The sequence below is a fragment of the Bombina bombina genome, chromosome 3, assembly GCF_027579735.1.
Source record: "Bombina bombina isolate aBomBom1 chromosome 3, aBomBom1.pri, whole genome shotgun sequence".
Taxonomy (NCBI): domain Eukaryota; kingdom Metazoa; phylum Chordata; class Amphibia; order Anura; family Bombinatoridae; genus Bombina; species Bombina bombina.
In genome coordinates this window covers 117033843-117060889 of record NC_069501.1, presented here as the reverse complement: position 1 = coordinate 117060889, position 27047 = coordinate 117033843, and the positions used below count along the sequence as shown (strand labels likewise).

General features: G+C 39.8%; 1 protein-coding gene across 2 annotated transcripts in view; it reads left to right on the top strand.

The window, feature by feature from the left end:
* EVA1C (eva-1 homolog C) overlaps nt 1-27047 on the top strand; it is a 246102-nt gene that overhangs the window by 197267 nt on the left and 21788 nt on the right. Inside the window, exons 5-6 of one of the 2 annotated variants that reach the window (XM_053705971.1) lie at nt 3128-3271; nt 8380-8460. In XM_053705971.1, the coding sequence (XP_053561946.1) occupies nt 3128-3271; nt 8380-8460 (225 nt within the window). The remainder of the gene's footprint in view (nt 1-3127; nt 3272-8379; nt 8461-27047) is intronic. The other variant, XM_053705972.1, reaches the window with a different exon arrangement.

Genomic DNA, 27047 nt, shown 5'->3' with positions numbered 1-27047 from the left:
TGGCGTTGCAGGTCTGGTTAGGTTATGTACAGCAGCATATGCACACAGCTTTGAATCAAAATTACGTACAATAATCAACTATTAAGAAACTCAACAAAGAAATGAAAAGAAGAAAGAAAAGAAAAAAAAGAAAAAAAAAGAGAAAAAACAAGGCAATACAAACAAATTTAACAGTAGTTTTTTCGCTTTCTTTTTGTTTCCTGTTTCTTTAAACAAGTCTAACTAAAAATTAGAAGTTATTGTTGAAAGACACTCTAAGTTGTCTATAAAATGACTGAATTATAATACTAGATCTTATTTTTACCTGTTAACAAACAAGAGGCATAAACCAACGTTGAACAAATTTTTTGAAAAACACATAACAATATAAAAAGTTCTATGAGACCTTTTACCTTTTCCTGAAGTTTTCCCCTAAATAACTGGGGTATCGTCATATTGTCTGTTAACACCTTGAGTTTTAGATTCTCTACCTAACTCTAAACATTTCAGTTAGTGGTTATAACTTTGTATATAGATCTCAGCATATATATAACTAGCCTACTCTATATATATTCGCATACTTTCTTTACATTAGATAGTCTGTAAGTAGCCCTTTTACATTCAATAAACATAGTTTTACCCATCCAGGCGTGTGTCAAGTCTTTTAATCGTTATCTTGCATAATAGTTTTCGAGGACTGGGTCATCTTTTTCGCCTGCGGTGGAAGATGTCCACAGGAGGGACTACCTCCCATACTACGGGTGTCTTTGCGTTCTTTACTGGTATCCTTTTGCCTCTTTTTCCGTTGCGGTAGTGGCTGTGGATCTGTATCTTCCTGTTCGAGAGGTGGTTCAAGGTCTAGAGCAGCACAAAAGTCTGGTATCTCCGAAATTTTGGTACAGGAAAGTTTTCTGTTTCCATGCAACACATACAGATGGAAAGGAAAACCCCACCTGTATAATATTTTTTTACTTCTCAGTAAAGATGTTAGTGGTGCCAATTCCTTCCTTCTTTGTAATGTCCGTTGAGAAAGATCAGTGTAGAACTGGAGCACATTGCCCCTGAACTTAACTGGTTGGTTTCTGCGGGATAAGTTGAAAAGTTCCTCTTTTTCTCTAAATTGTTTAAATTTTATTATAATGTCCCTAGGTGGTGCTTTATCCGGTGGTCTGGGCCTAAGGGCTCTGTGTGCTCTGTCCCAATTTATTTCCATGGAGGATGTTTCACCTCTGAGGTGGGCAAACAGCGCTGGCAGGTAGGTCGGTAAATCCTTAGGGAGTACTGATTCCGGAATTCCTCGAATTCGCAGGTTTTTCCTGCGTCCTCTATTTTCAAGATCCTCAATCTTGTCTTGAAGAGCTTCTATCAGGTCTGTTTGAGTGGCTGAGGATTCTTGAATTTGGTGTACTTCTTCTTGTATATTATTTGTATATTCTTCTAGAGTGTCTACACGGAACCCAATGGTATGCATTTCCTGTTTTAAGTCTGCCATCTCTTCTCTCATACAGGTTCTCACAATTTCTGCTATGTCTTGCTTTGAAGCTAATGATGACAATAAAGATGTGGGAATCTGTGAGAGTGAGTCTGATCCTTTGTTATGCTTATTAGGTGACTGTGACATTGGTGATAAGGCTTCCATAGATTCGTGTTCTGTGGGAGTAGAGTGCTGGCTTGTGTTATTAAAGAAGGATTCTACTGTAGCACTTTTCATTTGGCCTGATCTATTTGGTTTCAGAGGTTTTAGTAGTTTTCTGGACGCCATTACAAGTACTTTATTTCGGGTTTAGTGTCCACTTGTCTTATATCCTTTACTGTTGGGACTTATGGTGTTCACACAATCAGATTCACAGTTTCACTTATGTGTATTCTTTGATTGTCGTCCCTTTAAGTGTGTGTAGCTTTCTAGCGTTATATGTGTAACATTCCTCTTTATATTGTGTAGTTTCACAGTCTCTAAGGGTAATAACAATTTGAATAAGTCTCACCTCTGTGATCTTTAATGTCAGGATCTGCTGTGTAACCTCTCTTCTTTGGTAGGGATGTGACAACTAGGCCTTTTCCTTCTACTCACTCCCTTATACACAGCAATGTAAATGCTGCTGCGTCACAGCCCTTCCAGCCCAAATGTCTGTGTCCGCTTTGCTAACTCTTTAGACACTGCTAATCTATGTTGCCTCAGCCAGGGGTAACTTAAACCGCTTTCTCTTGCTCTGTATCTTCCTTCCTCAGTATTAGTGTCGCACTTACTTTCTCGCGAGCACCACTTGTAACTCCCGGTGCAGCTTAGTATCTCCGTTCGGTCCTCATATCACTGCCGAGCGAAACTGTTTCCCTCAGTTCTCATGAGGCATAAATTTGCTCCGCTTGCTAGGTGCTCTGAGTAGTACGGACCTGCTCTGCTTACTTGTAGGTTCTGAGCTGTTGTAGATTTCAGGTCCGTTCTCCCGCTCTCTAATGGCGGCTCCCTGCTGTTCTCATACTGTGCCGCTCCTGTCAATGACAGCCTAATTAAGTACTTTCGGCTTGTTATTAGTACCTCAAGGTTGTTGGCTCATGGTCCCAGCTGGGTTATATAGTAAATTCCAGTGTTATATCTAATTTTAAGCTTGCTGGCTTACGGAGCTATGGGTTTATGCTGCCATCTTAGCAGCGTCCGGCTCCGCCCCCGATGGAACATACCTTTTTAAACAACTTTCCAATGTACTTCTAATATCAAATTTGCTTCATTATCTTGTTTTCCTTTGCTGAAGGAACAGCATTGCACTACTGGCAGCTAGCTGAATACATTCAGTTAGCCAATTACAAAAGACAAACGTGTGCAGGCACCAATCAGCAGCTAGCTCCCACTTTTGTAGGATATCTGCATATTCTTTTTCAACAAGGGATACCGAGAGAACGAAGCACATTTGAAAATATAAGTGAAATTAAAATTTTCTTAAAATGACCGGCTCTATCTGAAACATGGAGGTTCAAATTTGACTTTGCTATCCGTTTAACATACTTTTTTTTACCCATTTGTATAATAATTGGGGTGGAAACTACAGTTATTATTTTGGAGCAGCATACCCATCCATTAAATGTGTAGTGATATTTTAATTCTCTTATGTACTAATATGAAAGCTCTGAGCTCTGTGTTATTCTCTTGCAGACTGCTTGTCTTACGCAGCATTAGATGTGCTGTCGCAGAGGTGTTACGGCAAACAGAGATGCAAAATGATGGTCAGTGATGGACACTTTGGAAGTCCCTGTATGCCTGGAGTTATCAAATCTCTAACTATAAATTATTCTTGTGGTAAGGATGCAAAACAAAGTACTTGGTTCACAAAATCGCTAATTAAAGGGATATGAAACCCATTTTTTTTCTTTCATGATTCAGATAGAGCATGCAATTTTAAGGAACTCTCTAATTTAATCCTATTATCAATTTTTTATTCGTTCTCTTGGTATCTTTATTTGAAAAGCAGGAATGTAAGTTTAGGAGCCACCTGGGTAGCTGATTGGTGGCAAAATGCAGCTTACATTCCTGTTTTTTAAATAAAGATAACAAGAGAATGAAGAAAACGTGATAATAGGAGTAAATTAATAAGTTGCTTAAAATTGCATGCCCTATCTGAATCATGAAATAAAACATTTTGGTTTCATATCCCTTTAAATCTTTTTGGCGTTGTTCTGCGATGTCTGTGGTTAGTAGGTGCTTTCCTATAGTTCTAAGCAGTTGGAATAACTGTTGCAAATAATTGTTGAAGTAACAAAAATGTGTAGCTATCAGGAATCCAGTATAGAACTCTTGCAATTTCCAGACAAGTTTTTGTAAACCTCATTCTGGAGTGGTTTAAAAAGAAACACAAATGATTCATTTATTTAAAAAAAGTGCTTCACAGTTAACATGATTAAAAGTAAATATTTACTGACTCATACTATGGTAATGGAAAAACTGTGCATGAAATTGGTAAAATATACATTTTTACATTAATGCAAAACTGCACTTTCATCTAATTAAATCCAGCAATTGTTGAAGACTGGTAAAAATGCAGACATAGGGGGGTAGTTATCAAGCCGTCAACCTCAAATACGCTGCGTATTCCGCAGCGTATTTGTGGCGAGGCTGATACGCCTTAGTTATCAAAGGCTCGAGACCGGCAAAAGTAGAATTTTGTGACGTCAGCTTCGATCCGCCGGACTCAGTCCGACACAGATCGATTCTTACGTCACTCCAGATGTTCCGCACACAAGTGCGGCACATTCTCACTACTTTTGCTAGCTATCAAAAAACTAGCAGGTACGCTCGGCACTTTTACGGCCCAGCGTACCTGGTTTTCAAAGCGCCAGCCTGGAGGTGGCGGATCCCATAGGAATCAATGGGAGTCTGACCATAGCGAAAGTACAAGTTCGCTGCTGACAGACATCCCATTGATTTCTATGGGAGCTGTCTACACCTAACACCCTAACATGTACCCCGAGTCTAAACACCACTAATCTGACCCCCCCTACACCGCCGCAAATAAATAAAGTTATTACCCCCTAAACCGCCGCTCCCGGAGCCCACCGCAAGCTACTCTATACATATTAACCCCTAAACCGCCGCTCCCGGAGCCCACCGCAACTATAATAAATGTATTAACCCCTAACCCGCCGCTCCCTGAACCCGCCGCAACCTATATTAAATGTATTAACCCCTATCCTGCCCCCCCTACACCGTCGCCACCTATAATAAATTTATTAACCCCTATCCTGCCCCCCACTACGCCGCCGCCACTGTAATAAAATGATTAACCCCTAAACCTAACCCTAACGCACCCTAACTTAAATATTAATTCAATAAATCTAAATAAATTAACTCTTATTAACTAAATGAATCCTATTTAAAACTAAATACTTACCTTTAAAATAAACCCTAATATAGCTACAATATAAATAATAATTATATTCTAGCTATCTTAGGATTTATTTTTATTTTACAGGTACCTTTCAATTTATTTTAACCATGTACAATAACTATTAAATAGTTATTAACTATTTAATAGCTTACCTAGCTAAAATAAAGAGAAATGTACCTGTGAAATAAATCCTAACCTAAGTTACAATTAAACCTAATACTACACTATCATTAAATTAACTAAATAAACTACCTACAAAGAACTACAATGAAATACAATTACATAAACTAACTAAAGTACAAAAAATAAAAAAAGCTAAGTTACAAAAAATAAAAAATTAAGTTACAAACATGTTAAAAATATTACAACAATTTTAAGCTACTTACACCTAATCTAAGCCCCCTAATAAAATAACAAACCCCCCCAAAATAAAAAAAATCCCTACCCTATTCTAAATTACATAAATTTCAAAGCTCTTTTACCTTACCAGCCCTTAAAAGGGCCATTTGTGGGGGCATGCCCCAAAAAGTTCAGCTCTTTTGCCTGTAAAATAAAAATACAACCCCCCCCAACATTAAAACCCACCACCCACATACCCCTAATCTAACCCAAACCCCCCTTACAAAAACCTAACACTAATCCCCTGAAGATCATCCTACCTTGAGTCGTCTTCACTCAGCCGAGCCACCGATGGAACTGAAGAGGACATCCGGAGCGGAAGAAGTTAATCCTCCAAGCGGCGCTGAAGAAATCTTCCATCCGATGAAGTCATCATCCAGGCGGCGCTGAAGAAGTCTTCGATCCGGCCGATGTCATCTTCAAAGAGGCGCTGAAGAGGTCTTCTATCCGGGCGAAGTCATCTTCCAAGCCGGGTCTTGAATCTTCCTTCCGCCGACGCGGAACCACCTTCTTCACCGACGGACTACGACGAATGACGGCTCCTTTAAGGGACGTCATCCAAGATGGCGTCCCCTCAATTCCGATTGGCTGATAGGATTCTATCAGCCAATCGGAATTAAGGTAGGAAAATCTGATTGGCTGATGGAATCAGCCAATCAGATTGAGCTCGCATTCTATTGGCTGTTCCGATCAGCCAATAGAATGCGAGCTCAATCTGATTGGCTGATTGGATCAGCCAATCGGATTGAACTTGAATCTGATTGGCTGATTCCATCAGCCAATCAGATTTTCCTACCTTAATTCCGATTGGCTGATAGAATCCTATCAGCCAATCGGAATTGAGGGGACGCCATCTTGGATGACGTCCCTTAAAGGAGCCGTCATTCGTCGTAGTCCGTCGGTGAAGAAGGTGGTTCCGCGTCGGCGGAAGGAAGATTCAAGACCCGGCTTGGAAGATGACTTCGCCAGGATAGAAGACCTCTTCAGCGCCTCTTTGAAGATGACATCGGCCGGATCGAAGACTTCTTCAGCGCCGCCTGGATGATGACTTCATCGGATGGAAGATTTCTTCAGCGCCGCTTGGAGGATTAACTTCTTCCGCTCCGGATGTCCTCTTCAGTTCCATCGGTGGCTCGGCTGAGTGAAGACGACTCAAGGTAGGATGATCTTCAGGGGATTAGTGTTAGGTTTTTGTAAGGGGGGTTTGGGTTAGATTAGGGGTATGTGGGTGGTGGGTTTTAATGTTGGGGGGGGGTTGTATTTTTCTTTTACAGGCAAAAGAGCTGAACTTTTTGGGGCATGCCCCCACAAATGGCCCTTTTAAGGGCTGGTAAGGTAAAAGAGCTTTGAAATTTATGTAATTTAGAATAGGGTAGGGATTTTTTTTATTTTGGGGGGGTTTGTTATTTTATTAGGGGGCTTAGATTAGGTGTAAGTAGCTTAAAATTGTTGTAATATTTTTAACATGTTTGTAACTTAATTTTTTATTTTTTGTAACTTAGCTTTTTTTATTTTTTGTACTTTAGTTAGTTTATGTAATTGTATTTCATTGTAGTTCTTTGTAGGTAGTTTATTTAGTTAATTTAATGATAGTGTAGTATTAGGTTTAATTGTAACTTAAGTTAGGATTTATTTTACAGGTAATTTTGTATTTCTTTTAGCTAGGTAGTTATTAAATAGTTAATAACTATTTAATAACTATTCTAACTAGCTAAAATAAATACAAAGTAACCTGTAAAATAAATATAAATCCTAAGATAGCTATAATATAATTATTAATTATATTGTAGCTATCTTAGGGTTTATTTTACAGGTAAGTATTTATTTTTAAATAGGAATAATTTATTAAAGTATAGTGTAGTGTTAGGTGTAATTGTAACTTAGGTTAGGATTTATTTCACAGGTACATTTCTCTTTATTTTAGCTAGGTAAGCTATTAAATAGTTAATAACTATTTAATAGTTATTGTACATGGTTAAAATAAATTGAAAGGTACCTGTAAAATAAAAATAAATCCTAAGATAGCTAGAATATAATTATTATTTATATTGTAGCTATATTAGGGTTTATTTTAAAGGTAAGTATTTAGTTTTAAATAGGATTCATTTAGTTAATAAGAGTTAATTTATTTAGATTTATTTAATTAATATTTAAGTTAGGGGGGCGTTATGGTTAGGGTTAGACTTAGGTTTAGGGGTTAATCATTTTATTACAGTGGCGGCGGCGTAGTGGGGGGCAGGATAGGGGTTAATAAATTTATTATAGGTTGCGGCGGGTTCATGGAGCGGCGGTTTAGGGGTTAAACTATTTATTTAGTTGCGGAGAGGTGCGGGATCAGCAGGATAGGGGTTAATAATTTTATAATAGAGGGCGACGGTATAGGGGGGGCAGGATAGGGGTTACTAGGTATAATGTAGGTGGCAGCGGTGTCCGGGAGCGGCGGTTTAGGGGTTAATACATTTATAAGAGTTGCGGCGGGGTCTAGGAGCGGCGGTTTAGGGGTTAATACATTTATAAGAGTTGCGGCGGGGTCTAGGAGCGGCGGTTTAGGGGTTTGTAACTTTATTTAGTTGCGGGGGGGCTCCGGGGGCGCCGGTATAGGGGGCAGAACAGTGCAGTTTAGTGTGAGTGCTTAGTGACAGGCTAGCAATAAAGCTGGGAAAAAGCCGAAGGGCAGCGAGATCGGATGAGTGATAACTGTCACAGTCCGCTGCTCATCGCCCCGCGGCTTTTTGACAGCTTTATTTGATAACTTAGGCGAACGTATTCAAGGTCCGCGGCGGCGAAGGTAGGCGAGCTTAGGCGGACGTATTGGGCCGGCGAAGCCAGAAAAGTAGACGGCTTGATAACTAGCCCCCATAATCTAATGTTTCTAGTTGGCAATAATGTGTTAATACAGGAGTTCCATATATTTAGCAGTGTATCGTGTTTACACCGCAAACTGGCATTTCAAGCAAAACATACAATGTAAATAATTACTGTACATGTAACAGTCTTTAAAGACCAAATCAGAAGCAGACTTGACATCTTATAAATAAAGTTGGTGTATATAATATACACATGAATCTAGATTAAAACACTAAAACAACAATTCATTTTTTGATAGTTCTTTGTTTGTTTTTAGTTCCAAAAATCATACTGTCTGAGGTTGATCCAAAGGTTTCTCATGTAATTCCGTCTTTGAAGCAGAATGACGGTGAATATGGTAATCTTCGTGGTTTTTAATCACCTTTTTTGGAGAACATTTGATCTTGACCATAGACAGGACATACAAAAGTATTAAAAAAAAGTTTAATTATTACAAATAATTTTAGCATCTTAATAGGCTCATTTGCCCACCATAAATTCATTAATGAAATGTAATGACTTGTCCACAGTTGGATGACATGTTCCTGTCACAAGGACAGTTAATGGGAAATGAATGAACAGTGAGAAGTACAGTTAAAGGGACATTAAACACTTTGAGATGGTAATATAAAATGATAAACTGTATACATAAATAAAATTATGCAATATGTCATTATTTATTTTGTCCCCTTTTGCTATAATTCCATTCTAAAATTGTGAGCTTTTCAGTTTTTGTTAGAAATGGAAGTGCAGAACACCATTATATTCCACACAGCCATTGGCTGCACACTCTAGTGACCTATTTATAACTGTCCCTAATTGGTCATAGTAGAGAAGGTAACCTAAGTTACAACATGGCAGCTCCCATTGTTTTATAGGCACTAAAACTTTACACTTATTTTGTCAATATTTAAACAGCTATTGAAACTTTAAAAAATAAATCTGCATGTTATTCTTAGACTAATCTTTTCTTTAAATGCCTCATTGTATCTAGCATTTATTTAGTGTTTAATGTCCCTTTATTAATTGTGTTTTCTGAAAAGTGCACAAATGGGCAGGTTTTATGTATGAGTGAGTTATTGAAGAGCTTTTTAATTCTGAATGGTACAGCTATAATTCTGCCTGTACTATTTCAATGTCACTGAAATCACATTAGCACCCTTGTGGCATCAGATAAACAGATCAAAAAGATATAAGTATTTGTAACAATATTTATAGTAATGTTATATGTAGTGGCAACTATGTATAGCATTGCTATGAATATTGTTACAAATACTGCTGCCAGATGGCTAAAGACATGTGCACACTTCTGAGCTCGACTAAGATTACTCTTTAACAAAGAATACCAAGTAGTTTATAATTACATGCTCTGTCTGAATCATGAATGCTCATTTTTTACTTTACTGTCCCTTTAAAAGGACATAAAACCCAACAAATGTATTTTGTGATTCGGATAGAACATACAATTATAAGGTGTAGGTGTCATTGTCATGTCTGCTGGCACCACTTAAAGGGATACAAAGGTCAAAATTGACATGTACTGTACATAGGTGCATTTCAATCTTAAATAGAAGCATTTTTGCAATATACTTCCATTAGCAAAAATATTTCTAGGAAATGTTATGACTGTTTATCAGCAGCATATGCACATATCCTGTGGGTGCCCAAGCAGCAGTACTCACATACCGCACCTTCAGAGAGTCAGCAGTAGCTTGTATGGCACAAATGAGGTCTTCACAGGCGCACTACACACCAACTCCAGCTCTCTGACCTTGAATACTGGTGCACAGGACTGTTGAGCCAATCAGGGATGGCATATGTGTGTAGCCTCCAATCATACGTTGACCTCAGTATCTGCAGGGATCTGACTTTATCTGCAAAAGGTAGTTAATTATATCTTCAATCCTGTCTAGGTTAGATCATAAAATTATTGTCCTTGTATATGCTACAGGTACTGCATACAATGGGGCATATGTATCAAGCTCCGAATGGAGCTTGATGCCCCGTGTTTCTAGCGAGCCTGCAGGCTCACCAGAAACAGCAGTTATGAAGCAGCTGCATAACCTGTCCGCCTGCTCTGAGCAGGTGGACAGACATCGCCGGAAATCAACCCGATCGAGTACGATCGTGTTGATTGACACCCCCCTGCTGGCGGACTATTGGCCGCGAGTCTGCAGGGGGGGCGTTGCACCAGCAGCTTTTGCAGTGCTGAATATGGCGAGCGTATTGCTCGCCGTATTCAGCGATTTCTGTCGGACCTGATCCGCACTGTCGGATCAGGTCCGAAAGACCTTGATAAATATGGGCTAATAAGTCAACATGCATATGACAAACTAAAAAGCCCAAAACAGAGACATTAATCAATGTCAGCACTACTACTGATCAATTTGTACTTATTTATCCCTAAATATATTGTCTAAAGTCATCCATCTCAGGGAACTATTTTTTAAATGGAAAATGTTATTATTTTCTTCATCTAATATCTGATTTTATAAATGATTCCTTAGTCATTTAAATGACAAGCAGTTCTTAAAGCATCATGAAAATGCTTTGAGTTTACAGTGTTGGGCCTGTCTATGGTCAAGAGATGATTTCCATTTCCATCTGCTTTGTGCAAGTCTTTCATTTCACCTGCACGCTCATCGCATGACTCCAGATTATTTGTTAGCACAAAGTATGACATGAAGCTGATGGAAAAAATGTTTTTTTTTCCTGTCTGCCTAAATACAGTATGATGTTAACTTTACACCATCTGTGTCAACGAAGCACGGAAACAGCAAATGTACAATAAACTCGTAGACTTCCTTTTTCTGCATTAATTTAGATAAAGCTGAATTTAACTCATTTTTGCTTGCACTTTTACTTAGAAGAGAGACTAATTAACTCCATGGTTGCCTAGGGTTGCATCAAATTTAGAATTTCAACATAAAGAGAAAATAAGTAACTTAACCCCTTAATGACCGCAGCACTTTTCCATTTTCTGTCCGTTTGGGACCAAGGCTATTTTTACATTTCTGCGGTGTTTGTGTTTAGCTGTAATTTTCCTCTTACTCATTTACTGTACCCACACATATTATATACCGTTTTTCTCGCCATTAAATGGACTTTCTAAAGATACCATTATTTTCATCATATCTTATAATTTACTATAAAAAAAAATTATAAAATATGAGGAAAAAATTGAAAAAAACACACTTTTTTAACTTTGACCCTCAAAATCTCCTACACTTCAACAACTACCAAAAAACTCCCATGCTAAATAGTTTCTAAATTTTGTCCTGAGTTTAGAAATACTCAATGTTTACATGTTCTTTGCTTTTTTTGCAAGTTATAGGGCAATAAGTACAAGTAGCACTTTGCTATTTCCAAAAAAATTTTAAAAAAATTAGCGATAGTTACATTGGAACACTGATATCTGTCAGGAATCCCTGATTAACCCTTCACATATATATATTTTTTAAAAGAACACAACCTAAGGTATTAAACATGGAGTATTTTGACTCTTTCCATGCAACTATTTTACCACCAATCTATGCCAAAGTTTGAAAAAAAAAAAAAAAAATGGTGATTTTTTGACAAAATAGCAATTATTATTACTGACCAAAAACACCTCAATATGTGTTCAACAACAACTTCTGAGTACAGTGATACCCCCCATGTATAGGTGTGTCGGGTTCTCTGGGGGCTAAAAGGCCTTAATTTTAGGGGGCGCATTCCAGTTTTTCAACTTGGAATTTTCATATCTGTCATCATGCACCCATGTCCTATTTGGGACATTTCTGAAGCCGGCCAATGTAAATTACCCCCATCAAACCATATATTTTTGAAAAGTAGACACCCTAGGGTATTTCAAATGCTGGTATTTTAACACTTTCCATGCACTAATTCAACCACTAGTCTTTGTCAAACTTTTAGGTAGTCATTTTTTTGCATTATTTTTCACACACATTGTACTTTAGGCATATATTCTCAGTCCCTGTTATGTGTTACTGCCAAAAAAAACCTCAATATGTATTCAACAACATCTCCTGAGTACAGTGATACCCCCCATGTATAGGTGTGTCGGGTTCTCTGGGGGCTAAAAGGCCTTAATTTTAGGGGGGGCATTCCAGTTTTTCAACTTGGAATTTTCACATCTGTCATCATGCACCCATGTCCTATTTGGGACATTTCTGAAGCCGGACAATGCAAATTACCCCCATCAAACCATATATTTTTGAAAAGTAGACACCCTAGGGTATTTCAAATGCTGGTATTTTAACACTTTCCATGCACTAATTCAACCACTAGTCTTTGTCAAACTTTTAGGTAGTCATTTTTTTGCATTATTTTTCACACACATTGTACTTTAGGCATATATTCTCAGTCCCTGTTATGTGTTACTGCCAAAAAAAACCTCAATATGTATTCAACAACATCTCCTGAGTACAGTGATACCCCCCATGTATAGGTGTGTCGGGTTCTCTGGGGGCTAAAAGGCCTTAATTTTAGGGGGCGCATTCCAGTTTTTCAACTTGGAATTTTCACATCTGTCATCATGCACCCATGTCCTATTTGGGACATTTCTGAAGCCGGCCAATGTAAATTACCCCCATCAAACTATATATTTTTGAAAAGTAGACACCCTAGGGTATTTCAAATGCTGGTATTTTAACACTTTCCATGCACTAATTCAACCACTAGTCTTTGTCAAACTTTTAGGTAGTCATTTTTTTGCATTATTTTTCACACACATTGTACTTTAGGCATATATTCTCAGTCCCTGTTATGTGTTACTGCCAAAAAAAACCTCAATATGTATTCAACAACATCTCCTGAGTACAGTGATACCCCCCATGTATAGGTGTGTCGGGTTCTCTGGGGGCTAAAAGGCCTTAATTTTAGGGGGCGCATTACAGTTTTTCAACTTGGAATTTTCACATCTGTCATCATGCACCCATGTCCTATTTGGGACATTTCTGAAGCCGGCCAATGTAAATTACCCCCATCAAACCATATATTTTTGAAAAGTAGACACCCTAGGGTATTTCAAATGCTGGTATTTTAACACTTTCCATGCACTAATTCAACCACTAGTCTTTGTCAAACTTTTAGGTAGTCATTTTTTTGCATTATTTTTCACACACATTGTACTTTAGGCATATATTCTCAGTCCCTGTTATGTGTTACTGCCAAAAAAACCTCAATATGTATTCAACAACATCTCCTGAGTACAGTGATACCCCCCATGTATAGGTGTGTCGGGTTCTCTGGGGACTAAAAGGCCTTAATTTTAGGGGGCGCATTCCAGTTTTTCAACTTGGAATTTTCACATCTGTCATCATGCACCCATGTCCTATTTGGGACATTTCTGAAGCCGGCCAATGTAAATTACCCCCATCAAACCATATATTTTTGAAAAGTAGACACCCTAGGGTATTTCAAATGCTGGTATTTTAACACTTTCCATGCACTAATTCAACTACTAGTCTTTGTCAAACTTTTAGGTAGTCATTTTTTTGCATTATTTTTCACACACATTGTACTTTAGGCATATATTCTCAGTCCCTGTTATGTGTTACTGCCAAAAAAAACCTCAATATGTATTCAACAACATCTCCTGAGTACAGTGATACCCCCCATGTATAGGTGTGTCGGGTTCTCTGGGGGCTAAAAGGCCTTAATTTTAGGGGGCGCATTCCAGTTTTTCAACTTGGAATTTTCACATCTGTCATCATGCACCCATGTCCTATTTGGGACATTTCTGAAGCCGGCCAATGTAAATTACCCCCATCAAACCATATATTTTTGAAAAGTAGACACCCTAGGGTATTTCAAATGCTGGTATTTTAACACTTTCCATGCACTAATTCAACCACTAGTCTTTGTCAAACTTTTAGGTAGTCATTTTTTTGCATTATTTTTCACACACATTGTACTTTAGGCATATATTCTCAGTCCCTGTTATGTGTTACTGCCAAAAAAAACCTCAATATGTATTCAACAACATCTCCTGAGTACAGTGATACCCCCCATGTATAGGTGTGTCGGGTTCTCTGGGGGCTAAAAGGCCTTAATTTTAGGGGGCGCATTACAGTTTTTCAACTTGGAATTTTCACATCTGTCATCATGCACCCATGTCCTATTTGGGACATTTCTGAAGCCGGCCAATGTAAATTACCCCCATCAAACCATATATTTTTGAAAAGTAGACACCCTAGGGTATTTCAAATGCTGGTATTTTAACACTTTCCATGCACTATTTCAACCACTAGTCTTTGTCAAACTTTTGGGTAGTCATTTTTTTTGTGTTATTTTTCACACACGTTGTACTTTAGGCATATATTCTCAGTCCCTGTTATGTGTTACTGCCAAAAAAAACCTCAATATGTATTCAACAACATCTCCTGAGTACAGTGATACCACCCATGTATAGGTGTGTTGGGTTCTCTGGGGGCTAAAAGGCCTTATTTTTAGGGGGCGCATTCCAGTTTTTCAACTTGGAATTTTCACATCCCATGCACCCATGTCCTATGTAGGACATTTCTGAAGCCGGCCAATGTAATTTACCCCCATCAAACCATATATTTTTGAAAAGTAGACACCCTAGGGTATTTCAAATGCTGGTATTTTAACACTTTCCATGCACTAATTCTTTGTCAAACTATTAGGCAGTCATTTTTTGTGTGTTATTTTTCACACACATTGTACTTTAGACATGAATTCTCAGCTCCTGTTATGTGTTACTGCCAAAGAAGACCCCAATATGTGTTCACCAACATCTCCTGAGTACAGTGATACCACCTATGCATACGTTTCTTGGCTTGTTCGGGGGGTGTAATGCCAAATGTCCAACATGCGTTTGTGATTTTTTTTTTCACATTTAACATATTTTCTTTGCCTATTGTCTTTTTGGGGGTATTTTAACATACCCCAATTTATTTGTTTCCATGAATGTGCATATTTTTGAAATGTTGACACCCCAAGGTATTGTATATGGTGTGCTTTGATGCATTTGAAGTAACTGTTTTAGCTAAAAAAATTGGAGAAAGTGTATGGTGGCATTTTTTCAATTTTCATTTTTACACACACATTGCTTTTTGACTATGATTTAGGAGAGACTGTTGTAAGTTAGTGCAAAAAAATACTTCAGGTTGTTTTCTGCTAGGCACCCTGAGTACACCTATGCCCCCCATGCATAGGTTTGCCAGGATTTTGGGAAGGTTATGTTACAATTTTATGACTTGTGATTTTAGTTATTAAGTGAGAGTATTTCTTCTGATAGGCCTATCTTTAGTTTGGGGCCTATTGTAAACCCCACTTTTATTTATTGCCATGAATGTGCATATTTTTGAAATGTTGACACCCCAAGGTATTGTATATGGTGTGCTTTGATGCATTTGAAGTAACTGTTTTAGCTAAAAAAATTGGAGAAAGTGTATGGTGGCATTTTTTCAATTTTCATTTTTACACACACATTGCTTTTTGACTATGATTTAGGAGAGACTGTTGTAAGTTAGTGCAAAAAAAATACTACAGGTTGTTTTCTGCTAGGCACCCTGAGTACACCTATGTCCCCATGCATAGGTTTGACAGGGGTTTTTGTAAAAAAAAAAAAAAGAACAGCCCCATTTTAGAAAAAAAAATATATTAGTGAAATGTAAAAATCTGGCACATTAAAAGTAAAAAAATAACAAAAAATTTAACAGTAAACATAACAAAAAAAAAATAACAGCAAATTTATTTATTTTTTAAAAATTGACCATTGTATGGTACCGCTTGAAGCAGTCCCCAATGCAGAGTCCAGGCTGTCCAGGGCAATCAGGACAGTGATATACAGTGTCCCTTCTCTGCCCCCTCTTGGTACAGACTCTGCATTTTTTTTGTGGTCTCTGCTTTGCGGCAGTAGGGGGGATTTTAAAAATAAAATGAGTAGCCCCAACTCTGCTCTCTCCCATCACCGCCCGGGGAGCAGGTGCATCATGGTACAAAATCCCCGAAATGATCTGGAGCTGAAATTGTAAAAAAGTCAGTTTCATTCCGGGGTTTGCTTTTTTGAACAACAAAAAAGCGTTGTGGGTTGCAATCTGCATTAGGTAAATTGCAACCTTTTTGTACCAGGCCCTTGTCTTCCGCATAATTAGGTAGGGCTGCAGCAGCTGATCTGCCAGATCAACCCCACCCATATGCCGGTTATAAGATTTGATGCACACTGGCTTCCTTATGATCTCAGCTCTGCCACGTACAGAGACCGCCACCGTCCTCTCTGTGTGGATGGTGGTAAGAAGGTATACATCCTTCTTGTCTCTGTACTTCAGTGCCAACAGCTCCTCTTGGCGCAGAGCAGAGGTCTCCCCCCTTCGTAGCCGGGTGCGTACAAGTTGTCCTGGGAAACCTTTGCGGTTCTTTTTAATAGTACCGCAAGCTACTGTATCAAAGCAATACAGTAGCTTGAACAAAAGGACACTTGTATAAAAATTGTCTAAGTACAAGTGATACCCTTTGTTCATTAGGGGTAATATCAGGTCCCAGACAATCTTGCCAGTGGTTCCCATATGTTCTGGGCAACCTGGAGGGTCAAGGTGGCTATCCTTTCCCTCGTAAACCCGGAAGGCCTGAGTATACCCAGTCTCGCTCTCACAGAGCTTATACACCTTTACCCCATACCTGGAGCGCTTGGAAGGAATATACTGCTTGAATCCCAGCCTTCCCTTATACTTCATCAGGGATTCATCAACGCATATATTCCTTCCAGGTGTATAAGCCTCTGCAAACCTGGCAGAAAAGTGGGTAATCAGGGGGCGGATTTTATACAGCCTGTCAAATTGGGGATGCTCCCTAGGGGGGCACAGGCTGTTGTCGCTGAAGTGCATGAAATGAAGAATCATTTCATATCTCTGCCTCGACATACTCTGGGAGAAAATGGGGGTAGAGCAGATGGGGCTACTGCTCCAGTAGGAGCGAACGGAGGGTTTCTTTATGATGCCCATCAGCATAGTCAATGCCCAGAATTTTTTAAATTCTGGCACATTGATGGGGGCCCATTGCTGCTTTGCCAAATATGTTTCAGGCTTTGCAGCACGGTACTGATGGGCATATAAATTAGTTTGGGCGACAATGTTCCCCAATACATCATCACCCAGAAACACCTCCAGAAACTGTTGGGGGCTAAAACCTGCCACATCTATATTTATGCCAGCATTTGCTGTGAAGGGTGGGATATCTGGCCTCTGGAGATGAGGCGTTACCCACTCTTCAGCGGCAATGGCAGCAACACGCCTCCTTCTAGCAGGGGGGCTGGCAGGGGGGCTAGCAGGGGGGCTGGCAGGGGGGCTAGCAGCCACAGATACATCACTATCAGTTGAGACTGCATCTAATGATGTATCTGAGCATATGGCAGGGTCAAAATTGGGGTCTGAGTCAGACATAGAGGCATCTGACTCTGACGCAAGGATGGCATACGCCTCCTCAACACTATATCTTTTCTGTGACATTTTTGTATCTGTCACAGAAAACCAAAATTAATTAATTAACTAAATGGCCTTTGGGTTTTTTTTAAAAAAAGTACAGCTATGCTAATGCCAGTGATTTATAGCGATCACTGGCAAGCTAGGGGTTAAATACTCTTTAAATTAAATTAACTAAATGGCCTTTGGGTTTTTTTTAAAAAAAGTACAGCTATGCTAATGCCAGTGATTTATAGCGATCACTGGCAAGCTAGGGGTTAAATACTCTTTAAATTAAATTAACTAAATGGCCTTTGGGTTTTTTAAAAAAAAAGTACAGCTATGCTAATGCCAGTGATTTATAGCGATCACTGGCAAGCTAGGGGTTAAATACTCTTTAAATCAAATTAAATTAGCTAAATGGCTCTGAAAGGAGCGTTTAGGTTTTTAAAAAATTACAACAACAAAAATTAACCCCTAAAAAAATGCACAGACAGCAAAAATGTAGAGCTATGCTAATGCCAGTGATTTATAGCGATCACTGGCAAGCTAGGGGTTAAATACTCTTTAAATTAAATTAAATTAGCTAAATGGCTCTGAAAGGAGCCTTTGGTTTTTTAAAAAATTACAACAACACAAATTAACCCCTAAAAAAATTCACAGACAGCAAAAAAGTACAGCTATGCTAATGCCAGTGATGTATAGCGATCACTGGCAAGCTAGGGGTTAAATACTATTTAAATTAAATTAAATTAGCTAAATGGCTCTGAAAGGAGCGTTTAGGTTTTTAAAAAATTACAACAACAAAAATTAACCCCTAAAAAATGCACAGACAGCAAAAAAGTACAGCTATGCTAATGCCAGTGATGTATAGCGATCACTGGCAAGCTAGGGGTTAAATAGTCTTTAAATTAAATTAAATTAGCTAAATGGCTCTGAAAGGAGCCTTTGAGTTTTTTAAAAAAAATACAACAACAAAAATTAACCCCTAAAAAAATGCACAGACAGCAAAAAAAAGTGCAGCTGTGCTACTGCCAGTGATTTATAGTGATCACTGGCAAGCTAGGGGTTAATGGCTCTGAAAAGAGCCTTTGGATTTTAAATTTTTTAACAAATAAAAGAAATAAATCTCTCTCTGCTAAAATACAGGTCTCTCTCTTTCTCCAACAAAATGGCAAGTGAGGAGAGGGAGGGAGATCCACACTGATCAGAGTCAATATTTACAAATATTGACATGATCAGACAAATGGGAGATTTTATTATTATTATTTTTTTTTTTCTAAGAAGGCTCAGATTGGGTGACCCTAGCTTGCCCCTATGGTGAGACAGGCTAGGGACACCCCCAGATGCCCCATGATGCACCGGGCATCGCCATTTTGGAAGCCTCATGGGGGAGGGGGGGGGGGCTATATGTGGGGCTTTTTTATTTTATATTTTATTTATTTTTTTACATTTTTTATTTTATTAATACACTAACTAAGTGCCTCGACCCACCGAGGCACTTAGCACACTAGCAGAGCATCGGAAGCGTGTCCGATCGCTTCCGATGCTCTGCTGCACTGCCGGGCTCCACGTGGAGCAAAACCGGAAGTGATCACTCAAGGGGGAGTGATCGCTCCGGTCCCGGCACTCCGTAACAGCACTGCAGGGATGCCCAGACATCGAGGCATCCCTGCAGTACTGTAATAGTGCCTGGAAGCGATCTTGATCGCTTCCAGCACTCACTTTAGCCGAGGACGTGCAGGGTACGTCGTCAGGCGTTAACTGCCTTTTTTTTTCAGACGTACCCTGCACGTCCTCGGTCACTAAGGGGTTAAGGCAGTCTAAGCAGCTGCCTTACACCCCATATAAAGAGAAAGTATTTTGTATACAGTTTAAATTGTTAGATTAATTTAAAGGGATATGATTCAGATAGAGCATGCATTGTTAAGCAACTGTCTAATTTACTCCTTTTATTAATATTTCTTTTTTCTCTTGCTATCTTTATTTGAAAAAAACAGGAGCTGGCCCATTTTTGGTTCAGACCCTGGGTAGTGCTTGCTTATTGGTGGCTAAAGAAAAATGTATAATAGGAGTAAACTAGAAAGTTGCTTAAAATGACATGCTCTATCTGTATCATGAAAGAAAAAAAAATTGGGTTTCATATCCCTTTAAGTGTTTAATTAGGATTCCCTATTCATGATCTATTTTGTTCCCAGGTATTATTTCTAAACTGGACCCAAAAATCTTCCTTTAACCCTGGGCAGTGGTGGGCTTTTGTGCTGCCCAATGCAATGAGAGATCTGCTACCTCTAAATACCCCTCCCCCAAACAATATTTAAAAAAATGTACTGCACCCCTAAATCCTGCTGCTCTAGGCACAAATCTAGTTGGCCTAGTCCAAAATACAAACCAGTCCCAGGTCTCAAAAAGATTAATAAAAATGTCTTCAAACTTTTTATATGAGTTTTTATTAATACAAAACAGAGTTTTTGTGTTTAAATATTTAAAGCATTTTGTGTAAAAATAAAGAGCCAATGTGGTAAATTGGGGTACCTTAATTTTTCTCTCACGATTCAGATAGATTATACAATTTTTATAAACGTTTTCAATTTACTTCTGCTATAATTTTACTTTGTTCTCTTGGTATCCCTATTAAAAAGCAGGCTCAGGACGTATCTAGAGCACTGTATGACAGCAGTATTGCAAGAATACTTTTAACAATGCTTTATAGTTGCAAGAGCACTAGTTGACAGCATTGTTTGCTGCCATCTAGTGTTCCAGACACATGCATGCTATCTACCTAGATATGCTCTTCAACCTAGAATACTGTGAGAATAAACAAATGTAATAATAGAAGTAAACTGGTATGCTCTGTCCAAATAACAAAAGAATAGAGGAAAGGGAAGATTTATTAACCCCTTAACTACCAGCACCGTTCCCCGGGCTAGTGATCCCATGCCTGTCAGTGAGGTGTCTCCGTTCATGAGATACACACTGTAATCAGCGTGTACCTCATGCTGTTGCTGGAAGCCTGCATGTGAAGCTAACCAGCACCAGTACAGTAACTGTCTAAATTGGCAGTTACTGTTTATGCAATCACAGTGATAGTATACTTAAAATGGAGCCTGGATACTAGCATGCCCCATTGCATGCTGGTATCAGGCACAGTGGTCAATCACTGGATGCCTCAGGAGTTCACAACAAAGTGGCCTATGGTCATGGGATCACTGTGACAGCTAGTCACAATGACCACATGTCAAAAATGACTTGACCCCTTCTCCTGTCCCAGTGTACACAAACAGTAAAAAAATATTTTAATAAAGTGGTTTTCTCTTGTAAAGGTGTATCCAGTCCACGGGTTCATCCATTACTTGTGGGATATTCTCCTTCCCAACAGGAAGCTGCAAGAGGACACCCACAGCAGAGCTGTCTATATAGCTCCTCCCCTAACTGCCACCCCCAGTCATTCTCTTGCAGCTCTCGACAAGAAAGGAAGTATCAAGAGAGATGTGGTGACTTAGTGTAGTTTTTACCTTCAATCAAAAGTTTGTTATTTTTAAACAGTACCGACGTTGTACTGTTTTTACTCTCAGGCAGAAATTGGAAGAAGACTTCTGCCTGGAGGTTTGATGATCTTAGCGGTTTGTAACTAAGGTCCATTGCTGTTCTCACACATAACTGAAGAGTATGGAAAGAAAACTTCAGTTGGGGGGACGGTCTGCAGATTGCCTGCTTTGAGGTATGTTCAGTATATTTTTTTCTAAAGAGATGATAAGGTCTAGAAAATGCTGACAGTGCCTGGTATATTTAAGGTAAGCCTGATACAGTGATTTAACAAGAACTGGGATCATGCTTGCAAAAAGGGATAATATTCATGTTAAAACCTATATTACTTAGTGTAAAAACGTTTGCATGATTTATAAATAAAAACGTTTTTTCTCTGAGGGTGATAAATCTTTATTTGGGGCCTAATTCCACACGGCTTGTTAGATTACTCCTAGGAGTACTTTTTTAAGGCCCTCTGACTTTGAGTGCATGGTGGAAGGGGCCTATTTTCGTTTTCAGTCTGAGACATCCAGCTTCCCTGAAGGAGTCCTCTGGCTTATAGGACCTCTATAGAGGGTTTTGTTCCTGCAAAAATCATTTTTAAGGGCAGGTAGGAGCCACAGCAGAGCTGTGGCAGTGTGTTTGACTGTCTGTTAACAGGTTTTAAGTTTTTCTAATTCGTTTTTGGGCCTGAGGGGTTAATCATCTATTTGCAAGTGGGTGCAATGCTGCTTTAGTCCCTTATACACACTGTAAAAAATTCGTAGAGTTTACTACTTTTTTTCACTGTTTTGCAGTTTATGTGGTAGTTTTTTTCTTTTAAAGGCACAGTACCGTTTTTTATTATTGCTTTTTTCACATTTATTAAAGTGTTTTCCAAGCTTGCTGGTCTCATTACTAGTCTGTTAAACATGTCTGACATAGAGGAAACTCCTTGTTCATTATGTTTAGAAGCCATTGTGGAATCCCCTCTTAGAATGTGTACCAAATGCACTGACCTTTCTATAAGTTATAAAGACCATATTATGGCTTTTAAAGATTTATCACCTGAGGTTTCTGAGACTGACAAAAGGGAGGTTATGCCATCTAGCTCTCCCCACGTGTCAGAACCTATAACTCCCGCTCAAGGGACGCCAAGTACATCTAGCGCGTCCAATGCGTTTACTTTACAAGACATGGCGGCAGTTATGAATCATACCCTCACTGAGGTATTGTCCAAACTGCCAGGGTTACAAGGAAAGCGAGACAGCTCTGGGGCTAGAACAAATACAGAGCTCTCTGATGCTTTAGTAGCTATGTCTGATATACCCTCACAATGTGCAGAAGTTGAAGCAGGAGAGCTTCTATCTGTGGGTGACTTCTCTGATTTAGGGAAGGCGTTACTTCAGCCTGAATCTGAAATGACAGCATTTAAATTTAAGCTTGAACACCTCCGCGTGTTGCTCATGGAGGTTTTAGCGACTCTGGATGACTGTGACACCATTGTAGTCCCAGAAAAATTGTGTAAAATGGACAAATACTTTGCAGTGCCTGTTTACACTGATGTTTTTCCAATCCCTAAGAGGTTTTCAGAAATGATTACTAAGGAATGGGATAGATCAGGTGTGCCATTCTCTCCCCCTCCTGCTTTTAAGAAAATGTTTCCTATAGATGCCACTACACGGGACTTGTGGCAGACGGTCCCTAAGGTGGAGGGAGCAGTCTCTACCCTAGCTAAGCGTACAACTATTCCTGTCGAGGACAGTTGTGCTTTCCTAGATCCTATGGATAAGAAATTAGAGGGTTTCCTTAAGAAAATCTTTATACAACAAGGTTTTATTCTCCAGCCTCTTGCATGCATTGCCCCAGTCACTGCTGCAGCGGCTTTCTGGTTCGAGTCTCTGGAGGAGGCTTTACAGGTAGAGACCCCGTTGGATGATATCCTTGACAGGCTTAAAGCTCTTAAGTTAGCCAATTCATTTATTTCTGACGCCGTTTTTCATTTAACCAAGCTAACGGCTAAAAATTCAGGTTTTGCCATTCAGGCATGTAGGGCACTATGGCTTAAATCCTGGTCAGCTGATGTCACTTCAAAGTCTAAACTTCTCAATATCCCCTTCAAAGGGCAGACCCTATTTGGGCCTGGACTGAAGGAGATCATTTCTGATATTACTGGAGGAAAAGGCCACGCCCTTCCCCAGGATAGGTCCAACAAGTTAAGGACCAAACAGACTAATTTTCGTTCCTTTCGAAACTTCAAGAGTGGCGCAGCTTCATCTTCCTCTTCTACAAAACTAGTCCAAGCTAGTCTGGAGACCTAACCAGGCTTGGAACAAGGGGAAACAGGCCAAAAAGCCTGCTGCTGCCTCTAAGACAGCATGAAGGAGTAGCCTCCGATCCGGGACCGGATCTAGTGGGGGGCAGACTTTCTCTCTTCACCCAGGCTTGGGCAAGAGATGTCCAGGATCCCTGGGCTCTGGAGATTGTTTCCCAGGGATATCTTCTGGATTTCAAAGCTTCATCTCCAAAGGGGAGATTTCATCTCTAACAATTATCTGCAAACCAGATAAAGAGAGAGGCATTCTTACATTGCTTTCAAGACCTACTAGTTATGGGAGTGATCCACCCAGTTCCAAAGGAGGAACAGGAGCAGGGCTTCTATTCAAATCTGTTTATAGTTCCCAAGAAAGAGGGAACTTTCAGACCAATCTTAGATCTCAAGATCCTAAACAAATTTCTCAGGGTCCCATCCTTCAAGATGGAGACTATTCGAACCATCCTACCTATGATCCAGGAGGGTCAATATATGACTACCGTGGATTTAAAGGATGCTTATCTACATATTCCGATACACAGGGATCATCATCAGTTTCTCAGGTTCGCCTTCCTAGACAGGCATTACTAGTTTGTGGCTCTTCCCTTTGGGTTAGCCACGGCACCAAGAATCTTTACGAAGGTTCTAGGGTCCCTTCTGGTGGTTCTAAGACCGCGGGGTATAGCAGTAGCCCCTTACCTAGATGACATCCTGATACAGGCGTCAACTTTTCAAATCGCCAGGTCCCATACGGACATTGTTCTGGAATTCCTAAGGTCTCACGGGTGGAAGGTGAACGAAGGAAAGAGTTCTCTCTCACCTCTCACAAGAGTTTCCTTCCTAGGAACTCTGATAGATTCAGTAGAAATGAAGATTTATCTGACAGAGGTCAGGTTGTCAAAACTTCTAACTTCCTGCCGTGCTCTTTATTCCATTTCTCGTCCGTCAGTGGCTCAGTGTATGGAGGTAATCGGATTAATGGTAGCGGCAATGGACATTGTTCCGTTTGCCCGCCTACATCTCAGACCACTGCAACTTTGCATGCTCAATCAGTGGCATGGGGATTACACAGATTTGTCCCCTCTACTTAATCTGGATCAAGAGACCAGGGATTCTCTTCTCTGGTGGCTATCTCGGGTCCATCTGACCAAGGGTATGACCTCCCGCTTGCCAGATTGGACAATAGTAACGACAGATGCCAGCCTTCTGGGCTGGGGTGCAGTCTGGAACTCCCTGAAGGCTCAGGGTTCGTGGAAGGCCCTCCTTCCGATAAACATTCTGGAACTAAGAGCGATATTCAATGCTCTTCAGGCTTGGCCTCAACTAGCTGCGGTCAGGTTCATCAGATTTCAGTCAGACAACATCACGACTGTAGCCTATATCAACCATCAGGGGGGAACAAGGAGCCCCCTGGCAATGTTGGAGGTTTCAAAGATAATTCTATGGGCAGAGGTTCACTCTTGCCATCTCTCAGCTATCCATATCCCAGGAGTAGAGAACTGGGAGGCGGATTTTCTAAGTCGGCAGACTTTTCATCCGGAGGAATGGGAGCTCCATCCAGGAGGTATTTGCCCAGTTGATCCAACTTTGGGGCAAACCAGAACTGGATCTCATGGCGTCTCGTCAGAATGCCAAGCTTCCTTATTACGGGTCCAGGTCTAGGGTTCCCAAGGCAGCGCTGATAGATGTTCTAGCAGCGCCCTGGTCCTTCAGCCTGGCTTATGTGTTTCCACCGTTTCCTCTGCTCCGTCGTCTGATTGCCAAGATCAAGCAGGAGAGAGCTTTGGTGATCTTGATAGCCCCTGCGTTGCCACACAGGGCTTGGTATGCAGATCTGGTGGACATGTCATCCTTTCCACCATGGACTCTGCCGCTAAAGCAGGACCTTCTACTTCAAGGTCCCTTCAAACATCCAAATCTAATTTCTCTACGTCTGACTGCTTGGAGATTGAACGCTTGATTCTATCAAAGCGTGGTTTTTCCGAATCGGTCATTGATACCTTAATTCAGGCTCGAAAGCCTGTCACCAGGAAAATCTATCATAAGATATGGTGTAAATATCTTCATTGGTGTGAATCCAAGGGTTACTCATGGAGTAAGGTCAGGATTCCTAGGATATTATCTTTTCTCCAAGAAGGATTGGAGAAGGGTTTGTCAGCTAGTTCCTTAAAGGGACAGCTTTCTGCTCTGTCTATACTTTTGCACAAACGTCTGGCTGAGGTTCCAGACGTTCAGGCGTTTTGTCAGGCTTTAGTTAGAATCAAGCTTGTGTTTAAACCTGTTGCTCCGCCATGGAGTTTAAATTTAGTTCTTAAAGTTCTTCAAGGGGTTCCGTTTGAACCTTTGCATTCCATAGATATTAAGCTTTTATCTTGGAAAGTTCTGTTTTTAGTAGCTATCTTCTCGGCTCGAAGAGTTTCGGAGTTATCTGCTTTACAATGTGATTCCCCTTATCTGATTTTCTATGCAGATAAGGTAGTGTTACGTACCAAACCTGGGTTTCTTCCTAAGGTGGTATCTAATAAGAATATCAATCAGGAGATTGTTGTTCCTTCACTATGTCCTAATCCTTCTTCAAAGAAGGAACGTCTATTACACAATCTTGATGTGGTCCGTGCTTTAAAGTTTTATTTACAAGCTACGAAGGATTTTCGTCAAACATCTGCTTTGTTTGTTGTCTACTCTGGACAGAGGAGAGGCCAAAAGGCTTCGGCAACTTCTCTTTCTTTTTGGCTAAGAAGTATAATACACTTAGCTTATGAGACTGCTGGCCAGCAGCCTCCTGAAAGAATTACAGCTCATTCTACTAGAGCAGTAGATTCCACATGGGCTTTTAAACATGAGGCCACTGTTGAACAGATTTGTAAGGCGGCGACTTGGTCTTCACTTCATATCTTTTCTAAATTCTATAAATTTGATACTTTTGCTTCTTCGTAGGCTATATTTGGGAGAAAGGTCTTACAGGCAGTGGTGCCTTCCGTTTAAGTTCCTGCCTTGTCCCTCCCTTCATCCGTGTCCTAAAGCTTTGGTATTGGTATCCCACAAGTAATGGATGAACCCGTGGACTGGAAACACCTTTACAAGAGAAAACAAAATTTATGCTTACCTGATAAATTTATTTCTCTTGTGGTGTATCCAGTCAAGGGCCCGCCCTGTCATTTTAAGGCAGGTGTTTTTTTTATTTTTATTTTTAAACTACAGTCACCACTGCACCCTATAGTTTCTCCTTTTTTTCTTGCTTGTCTTCGGTCGAATGACTGGGGGTGGCAGTTAGGGGAGGAGCTATATAGACAGCTCTGCTGTGGGTGTCCTCTTGCAGCTTCCTGTTGGGAAGGAGAATATCCCACAAGTAATGGATGAACCCGTGGACTGGATACACCACAAGAGAAATAAATTTATCAGGTAAGCATAAATTTTGTTTTTTTCCCCAGTTTCAACAACAATAACATATAGTATAGAAGATACATTAAAGATAAGGTATATCATACATATTCCTCTTAGATAGGTCATAAGTGTCTGCTTAATAAAGTTTATTTTGTATAATATTATTTTAATTTTTTGTGTGTGTTTTTAACTCCTAAATTTTATTTTCTGCCCTTGGCGATAAAAGGGTTAAACATAATGTGTCAAAATAACTCTAGATAAATACCTTGGGGTGTCTAAATCTACAAATATATACTTTTGTGTAGCAGTTTTGAA